The following is a 9,582-nucleotide window of genomic DNA, read 5'->3' as shown; positions in this document are numbered from 1 at the left end:
CGCTGGTTTCGGGGAGTCTGGAAAAAGCCCTGTCTATGTTATTCTTAATTTACTTAGCAGATGTCCTTAACCAGGGCAAGTTACAATTGTAATTGTTTCTGTATGTGGATTTCACTCCATGCTGCTAATAAAACTCTAATTTCTTTGTGATCGCACACAGCACTTGAGATTATATCTTCCAACATAATGTAGCTGATCTCTTTCCTGTCTGTCCAAGTCAAGCACACATCTCGCTTCTGAAAGAAAAGTATTTCCTTAGTGGGGTGACGGACGCTTACGGCCACATCTGGCAGCAGATAGTTAACCGTCCACAAAACCTGGACGTGTCTGAAAGCTTAAGCCAGTGGAAACGGGGCATTAGTCTTCTGCTGTCTCAGAGGTACGTTTAGCATTCAGCAGGTAGTGAAACAACTGCAAATTGTTAAGCACTCATGTGTGTTGGGTTTAAAACAGATTTTAAATGAACAGCTTAAGAGTAAAAACCTTGGTTTGAATTTGTATTAGGGACCTTTCTGCTGCAACCCCAATAACACCATCCAAGCGTCATCAGCGGCTGTTGTTTTGGTTGCTTTTTTAAATCTAACTGCTAAGAGTTAATGTGAGAGTGTGATTTTGAACTTGCATTAGGAGAACCAACATCTGTCTTGGGGTGCAGGTGTAACAGGGCTGTCTGTCTTGCAGGTACCTTCACTCGCTGTACCTGGGCGTCCTGAGCCGCTGGCGAGGTGAACATGAACGGCGTCACTTCTACTGGCGCATGATGTTCGAGAGTGCCGACATCAACATGCTGCGCCTGCTGGAGACCTTCCTGAAGAGCGCCCCCCAGCTGGTCCTGCAGCTCAGCATCATGATCCAGGGCAACGACATCCAGCCCCTGCAGGGTAAGGCCAGGACGAGGCCCCGGGCCACATGTTCTCCTTCACTCCTTCTCTCGGCTCTATTAGGGCTTTATTGTTTCCCTCGGGATGGACATTCATTGTGCAGTGTGTGCCTCTGACTCCTACCTGAAGGGCTTTGGCTTTCAGTTTTGTTGTGGGCAATGATGACAGGCCACTGGCCTTTCTGTGGTTATTATTATTATTATTATTATTATTATTATTATTATTATTATTATTATTATTATTATTATTATTATTAGTAGTAGTAGTAGTAGTAATAGTAGTAGTAGTGATGGTGGTAGAAGTAAAATAGTAGTATTACTATTATGACAAATAGTAGTAGTAGTTGTTGTTGTTTCTGGAAGGGGTCAAAGGGAACCCCCTCACAGCAAACATACTGAAAACATCAGAAAAGACAATATAAAAAAAGGGGTGGGATAGATTTCAGTTTTGTACTGTGTGTTGTCAGGGTGTGTCAGTCAAGTGTAGAAAAGTCTATCCCACCTGTTTTTTATAGTCTTTTTTGATGGACTGTTTTCAGTGTGTCAATCAAGTGTAGAAAACAATAACAGGCAGGTAACAGGCAGCTGCAGCTACAGGTGAGGAATTATAAAGCTTAGGGGCCTTCGGAAAACGTGCTTGATTTTATGAAATTCTAAACTTGTCCTTTAATTAAAGAAGGGATTAAAAATAAAAACTGCCAAATACAGCCTTTTGCATTAAAACTTTTGATGCAGAGTTCATCATAGGTGCTTATCTTTTAAGGATAATACGGGTACAGGAATTGCATTATGTACCTTATGCACTGGCATTTCACAACAGAAGAATTATCCACTAAATAGAGTGGCGTGAGTAAACAGCAATTTTCCAGGCAACATTAAATTAACATCTCTGTAATTACAATGCAAAGTAAAGTACATTATTATAGAGCTCTGATGATCTCTATAAGGAAATAGTGGGGTAGACACGGACTAGACCTCAATTACGGGACAATAGTGAGATGGTATCATAGCAGGATTTTAGTTTTTAACAGAGCTGTAGATTCCTCTATATTCTCTATCTCTGACACAGAATGTGATTTTAGGATTCGTCCTTGACATGTAAAGCTCCTGGCTGCCTTTTTCATATTCTGTCATTTTCTCTTCTGATTTATAAGATGCTTTTTCGCTCTCTCAAAAAGGTCATTTGCCATGATTGTAATAGTCAGTCTATTATTGAGTTGAGTCTGATTCTGGATGCATATTTGTGTGCAGTTTTCCACATATAGTGAACGCACTGAAGGTGTTAACTAATGCGTTAGTCCTACAGCAGGAGACTAAATCAAACCAAACAAAATCAGAACCGAGCCACAAGACACATTTGCCAATTGAAATAGGACTAACTGGGTTTGTCTAAATAACTTTGTTGAAATGTAGCAAAAAAAAGAAAACATGGTTCAATTTCACATTTCAGATCAAAAGTAATGAAAACAGGCAAAAGAAAAAATGACCCTTCTTCTGCTTCTGCTTTCTATTAGGAGGATAATGAATCAAGTATTGATAAGGTTTTATTCCTCTTCCCTCAATGCCTGTTGTAATCACACAAAGTTATTATTCATGTTGCAAGCACCACCAACTCAGCCGATCTGGACCAAACAGCGCTCTGGAATGGCTAACCATACAATCTTATGAAAATGTGTGTCTCCTCTTGTAATATGTATGTAAACATTAACAGTAATGGTTATTAATGTCACTCACTGACATTGTCTAATAGAAACACACAAGCCTGCTGTGGATGCAGACAGAAGAAAGGTGGGCTCGATTTATAACATAACAAGCTGCTATACGATCCTTATAACAGGCTCAAATTCCTTCAGGAATATGACTAAAAACACCAGAGTTAATGCTCTCATCTATAAGCAGTGCCCTAATCCATTTCATGCTTCTTGAAGGGCAATTGGCTCTGAAATTCCAGAAAATGTACCTATAATCATTGTTGACAAGGCTGGTCTGCTTCATCAAGAAAGCAGACTGTGCCGAGCAAAGCACCCCATTTCCATATTTTGCATTAAAAAAAAAATGTATCTACAGGTTAAACATATTACAAAAGTAAACCTGTGGCGCTCAGTTCATGAACGCATGTGAAGAGCAACGGTGAGCTTTTCTCATTACTTGTAGACACAGGTTGCAGCAAAGAAAACAATTCAGACACGAACACAAACGAACAGCAGTCCCATAGGAGAACGATGTCAAATCCTTTACCCTGCCAAGACTCTTAACAGGAAACCGAGAAGAACAAGAACAGAACGGGAAAGAAGAAAGGAATTAGGTCTCCAGTTTGGACTAGAGGCATCGGTGTCTCTATACTGTCTTCATTATTTTTAGAGTCCTGTGATCAATTCTCAGTCCTGAAATACAAATCCGGGTTCAGACAGATACATCTGGCTGCTTCACTGTATTTAATGGCAATCTTTTTTTTTTACATATCATTTCTTTGTGCTTCATTGTTACGGTTATGGGTCTAGAAATGCTATGAGTCTTAATTCTGCTATGTGTCAGTTTTAATCAAGCCTGTCATCTACTATGTCATGAATCATATCCTGTGAGCAAGTCATTGTTGAAAGGGAGAGAGGAAAAGTCAGCCATGTAACTCTAAGCCCAGGTGATGGATTTGTTAAGGTAGATCCTTGCTTCCTATTAACTTGTGAAGCCGACGCAGAGTACTTGTGCTCCATAGCACAAGCTTCCAGTGTTATTGCTCTCCAAAGAATTCAAGAAACTTCACGCCAAACAGTGTTTTGATCCAAAATGTCAAACAGGAAACCATTAACCTTAAGAGCATTACAGGGAGCTATATTCGGAAGACAAACGTTTTGACAAGGTGTTATTTTCTGACTCATTTTATTTCATTTTTTTTCTGTGCAGTGATTATGGCTTTTTGAAGTAGCTTCATGTATATCCTTTGCTGCAGTTTCCCTACGTTCTTACCATCACGGTATAATTATAAATAGCAATGAACCCGTCAGTAAGGTCCTGCAGAAATTTCTGTAAAACACAAAAGCACATCTCATCTGTGTAATGCATTTAAGATATATTCCTCCCCTTCTGTGCTCAGAATCTGAAATGATCTCCTAAACTAAAAAGCACACTGTCAGTCTTCATTAGCGAAGACACTGCTCCTTGAAACTGTGCTGTCCATTTCTAAGTAGTTGAGATTCGTGTTCTCAAAGTCGGGATGTAGCTAGCAAAACATATTCCACCCTTATTGATGGAAAACATCTTAAAACAGCTGCAGAAGCTTTATAGTCTGTCATTTTTTTCATTATTTTTCAAAGGAATGACTACGGAAACTCCCAGCATGATACAGCTAGACTCTGTACTATAGACGTGCTCTATCGTATAGCTGGCTTCACAGGTTTGTGAGATGGTTATCCACTGTTTACTGCAATCATTTTTATTCTCCTTTATTCTGCTGGAGGAAAGCACTGATTGTCTTTGAAAATCATAAGGCCTCTGCATTTTTCTGAAAGCTAGCTCTAAAGAGAAGTAGTTCAACTGTTGGCCCCAAAAATGCACCATGTGTCTCTGTCCACAGTCCTCTTCGATTCAGGCTACTGCGGAACGTCTGTTAATTGTCACAATCCATCACACATACTCTGTCTAAGGAGTTGATGTGCTTGCTTGTGGTAATTTTTTTTGGAAACATTGCTTGTTTTGATTGACATGTTGGTCACTGCCACAAATGCCTTGAGGGACAGGCCCGCTGCCTAGACAACCGCTAACTCAGTGCTTTCCAACCTTGGGTTCCAATCCCCCTCGGAGTCCGCATACCACGCTAGGGGGCTCTGGGAGGTTCGTTAAGTCCGTGGTGTTTTATATTTGTTTTTTAGGTTTTTTCCCACATTCAGAGAAAGTAGTGGAGAGGAGACAAGAACAAAGTGAATATCTTTAAATTAAAGCCACTCAAATAAGCAGGGCCTCGCTGACTCAGCTTTGACAACAGACACAATACAGAACAAATACTGTGTATGAAGGAGTGAAGGCCCAGACCCAGTTTTAATGGTGGCTGCAATCAATTTTTAGATGGCAGGAGAAATACCATCCCATTCCACCTCCAGCAACCGCTATGCTGGTTTGCCTAGGTAAATTTACCATTGGATGTGATTGCACTTATAGCTTGGTTTTACTGTGCCTTTCTGAACCATTATCAGTTTAAAATACAAAAGGAAACCCTGCTGTTTTTGCATGTCTTCTGAGTGCTTCATTCACCAAACAGTCAGTATGCATGCATATGTCTTTTTTCTGAACTCGAGCAGACTTAAAGGCATGCCAAATGTACCAGTTTACTGTAAGAGATTAAAAAAGAATACCACTTCCCCCTTCTCTTCAGATTCCCACTTTACACGCACAAGTTAAATTCTGGATTTGAGCATTAAATACAGGTAGCTGGGTAATTGTGCAGCAGATGAAACCGAAGGAATGACTGATTTTTTTCCCCGGGTTTTTCTTTATGCTACTGCGAGATATGTTCCTTAAGATGTTAGATTCAATTAAGATTGTCAGGCATTCTGTCCCAATGGCTTGAACACACTTCAGTTGTAACTGTAGCCAAAGATGTTTGAAGTATTGACTAATGGTTTCAGCCAAGCAGCTAATTAAGATGTTCCCTAATCTGGCTCGCCTCCAAATGGAAGGGAGAAAGGAACAGGATAAAATATTTATGACAGCTTCAAAATGAGTAAAACACTCAGCAGATTGTCCTAAAATGGACTCATTGTGGTCAAAGAAATCTTTTTTCCATTTTTTCTATGTCTCTTTTCTTCTCTCTATCTTTTTTATCTTATTCTCCCTCACTCATTCTTCACACACATATATATGTGTGTGTGTGTGTGTGTGTGTGTGTGTGTGTATATATGTAGCCTATATTATTGCTTAGAAAGCAGAGTGGGTGGGGTGAAAACCAGGCTAACACACAATATGAATACAGAATCTGTCATAAGTTAAGGACAATAAGGAGGGGGCAGTATTTCAGTGTTACACACAGTGTAGCAATACTATTCTTCCCCAGCACAAGTTGCCTCATAATGTGGCTGCTGTTGTGTTCTGAACATATTATTTACCCCTACTGCTTATAAAGTAGAGAGAGTGGATTATTTGTTGTGAAGTCAAAAGAATTTGGAGAGTAGCCCTTCCAACTGAATTTTATTTACCCTTATAATGTAAAAAATTAAAAAGTGCCAGAAACGTTTTCACATTTTCATAACATTTTTAATCTTCAAAGGAACCTCTTTGTCTCTTATTCATATTTTCATAATGCATGAAATTAATTGATCTTTTCATACTTCATTTTATTCTCTTTGTATTTATTTCAGAACTCTGGAATTACGTTATTCATTATTTAAATCCATTACAAATATTGTTTTTTATCTGTTTTAATTGAAAATGAAATTAAATGATTTCTTAAGATGAATTATTACAAGTAAGCATATTCATAATGTATAGTCCTTTGATTGACATATTTATTTAATTAAATGTGATATGGTATGTTAAAAAATGATTATTCTATGTATTGTTCTCGCTGTTCTTGTTTCATCCCATTTACAAGTACTGGCCACTAACAGTTAGCACTCCCGAAAGACACTTTCTAGTGTGGCCTAGCCTCCCATATGATCTGTCCATGCTGTTAGAGCACCCCCTATTGACAGAGAAGCACAAGTGCAGCTGGGTGACACACTGATCCTCATAAGGGAGTCTGACCCTTTTATAATTGTAGAATCACACTCCCCTCTGGTGCCAGAGCCAGGGTTCAATTCGTAGTGTGAGCCATTCTTCACTGGCTGGTCTTTCCCTGGATTTACAGAGGACTAGAGTTAGGACACCAGCCGCAGTTAAACAGCACAATCAAGAGTAGGCTCTTCCTCCAGACGTCTGCTGATAGTCCAGGAGCAGCAGTCGTAGAAGTGGTCACAATGCTCTACAGAAACTAAATCAGCACAGCCAAAGTTCTGGATGTGCATAAATTAAATATCATCCACCGTGTGCTTTAGCTACCCATGCAGGGTCTTGTTATACACAGGCGTTTTCATCTTATTTAGGGAATATGATATAATTACTGATTTACTTCTGTTTGAATTACATTTCTATGAATCTGGGACAATTATCATCTAGCCCTAACCTGAAATAAAAAGTACTATCAAATGTAGAGTCTCGGCAATTCAAGTACATTTATATTGTGTTTGTTTTTAAATGTGAGAAACTAGATTTCAGCTTTAAACATCTAAAAGTTAATTTCAGTCCACTGCTAATTTCAGGAACTTCGATCTCCTACACATTCTTTCAGTAGCCATAGGCGGTGGATATTCCTGATGGAAGATGGACAGATGCGAAGCCTCAAAAAGCCTTGAATATTTAAATATTATTGAGCAAAGTGGTCACTGTAGCTCCACATGGGGCTGCCATTAACTCAGTGTGAAGCTAGACCTGATCAAAGTGTCCCATAAGCATCATCGCATTAATGGACACTTTCTCAAGGGATTTGTGCACCTCTGGTAACAGAGGCATACATGACAGAAACCCAGCAGTACATTTATAAATTAGGTGTACCCTTCTGTTCTAATTGAGCACCTGCTATTTCCATTGTAAACAGACTGCTAAAAACATGTTTCCCTTTGAAAAGGCCTATCAATAGACTTTATCTTCATCCACAGTAAATATCTTTTTTCCTTTTTTCTTCCTTTCATTCTTGTGTTTTCAGGTCTTTAATTATTCTGATGAACAGACTGTTTTGCTCAATGTTCAGTCACTGTTGGACATCTGGGTTCATAAACAAAAGGGTTTGAAAAGGGATTGCTGGTGTTCATGCTGTTCTGTCTCCCTCTGATGCAGGCCTGTCTGCCTCCGCCTCTCTGGTCTCCCTGGCCTGGATGATTGCCTCATACCAGAAGGTTCTCCGCGATTCCCGAGACGACAAGATGTCCATGTCTTACAAGGCCGTCATCATCCAGATGCTGTGGCACCTCTTCACCATCGGAGCGCGCACCATCGCCTTCGCTCTGTTCGCCTCGGTGTTCCAGCTCTACTTCGGCATTTTCATCGTCACCCACTGGTGTATCATGACCTTCTGGATCATCCAGGGGGAGACGGACTTCTGCATGTCCAAGTGGGAGGAGATCATCTACAACATGGTGGTGGGCATCATCTACATCTTCTGCTGGTTCAACGTCAAGGAAGGGCGGACCCGCTACCGAATGTTCATCTACTACTTCATCACCCTCACGGAAAACGCTGCCTTGACGGTGCTTTGGTACCTCTACCGAGGACCGCAGACCACAGACTTCTGCGCCTTAATCATAGTCTGTGTGGTGGTCTGCAGCTTCGCTCTTGGAATGTTCTTCATGTTTATTTATTACTGCCTCCTACACCCGAATGGACCCATATTTGGGTCCCAGTGGGGGTGTGTGGAGGACGAGGGGCCAGAACCTTGTGCGGTGCCCCCTGATGTTGTAACAAGCCCCCCTAGGCCTCTGCAGAGGACTATGGGTGTGGACAGGGAACAGGTACCAGGAGACAGAGAAAGCTGCCTGCCTGTTTTTCAGGTGAGGCCCAGTGTCCCTCCTACACCAGTCCCTCGCACACCTCGGACAGAAGGGCCAGTCATTAGGATAGACTTGCCTAGGAAGAGGTACCCAGCTTGGGACGCCCACTTCATCGACAGGAGGCTCCGCAAGACTATCTTGGCATTGGAGTACACCTCTCCTGTCACTCCCCGACTGCAGTACCGAAGTCTTAGCGCCCCGAAGGAAGTGATGGAGTACGAGACCACAGTGTAACCGTGTCCTAAAGGAGGTCTAAGACCTGATGTGAGGTATCCTGTTCTTTCCCAGGGTGAGAGTACAGGAAGTTAAGATACAGTCTGGGTTCAGAGCGCTTGGATTTCAAGGCTGGGTGCCAGTGTCCCACATCCAGGCAGGTCAGGCACATTTGCAGCTGAGAGCAAAGAGGTTGTGCAAGAAAAGGAGTCCCCGGAAATCGCTGCAGAGGTGGTGCCAGCCAGATTTGTATATGCTTTTCCGTACTGGCTGTCCAAGGCAAATAAAAGAGAATTTTAAGTTGCGGTTCGACAGTGTTAGATGTGAAGCACATGCCTTTGTTGAGTTGCCATGGTAGCACTGCATTGTTAATATGCAAAGGGTTGTAGGTTGGTTTGCTTCAGTATGGTAAGGGTTAGTCCGATTTATTAATTTGTTTCTCAGTGGCCATGTCTTGTAATATTTATATATATATATATATATATATATATATAAAACCAAGTTGGTATGTCTGCCTTATTTTGGGTAAATGTAGAGTATGTGACAGATACAATCCAATTGTTTTCTAACTAAAAGTTTACAGTTTTGGCCAAACCATTGTTATGTCAGTTAAAGATAACAGCATTATATACATTGTATATCCTTATTCTAAAAGCTGTGATCAAAATGTAGTTGGAGAAGTACAGTAGCAAAATGGCTGAGGTTAGCAGCCTTAAAAACAATAACCTAGCTTGTGGAGTCTTATTTTATGGTTATGATCATTATTATTTAAAGTGAATTGATAGACTGTCTGAGACTGTTTTTATTACAGCTTCTGCATTACTGCTATGATAAATGTCGACCCATGTATAATCTTCCCTGAGCTGCAATTTTCAACATCACTGAAAGAGACATCAATAGAGGTATGGGAGGGCATTT

General features: G+C 40.7%; 1 protein-coding gene across 1 annotated transcript; it reads left to right on the top strand.

Annotated features, from left to right (window-relative positions):
- The first annotated feature begins 685 nt into the window (after positions 1–685).
- Positions 686–9,100, top strand: xkr7b (XK, Kell blood group complex subunit-related family, member 7b). The gene is made up of 2 exons (XM_066702917.1): positions 686–881; positions 7,742–9,100. Exons 1-2 carry the CDS (start codon positions 758–760, stop codon positions 8,683–8,685), a joined length of 1,068 nt encoding a protein of 355 aa, XP_066559014.1. The 5' UTR covers positions 686–757; the 3' UTR covers positions 8,686–9,100.
- Positions 9,101–9,582: the final 482 nt, after the last annotated feature.

The sequence above is a fragment of the Amia ocellicauda genome, chromosome 4 (genome assembly GCF_036373705.1).
Source record: "Amia ocellicauda isolate fAmiCal2 chromosome 4, fAmiCal2.hap1, whole genome shotgun sequence".
Taxonomy (NCBI): domain Eukaryota; kingdom Metazoa; phylum Chordata; class Actinopteri; order Amiiformes; family Amiidae; genus Amia; species Amia ocellicauda.
This window is presented reverse-complemented; position numbering and strand designations above follow the sequence as displayed.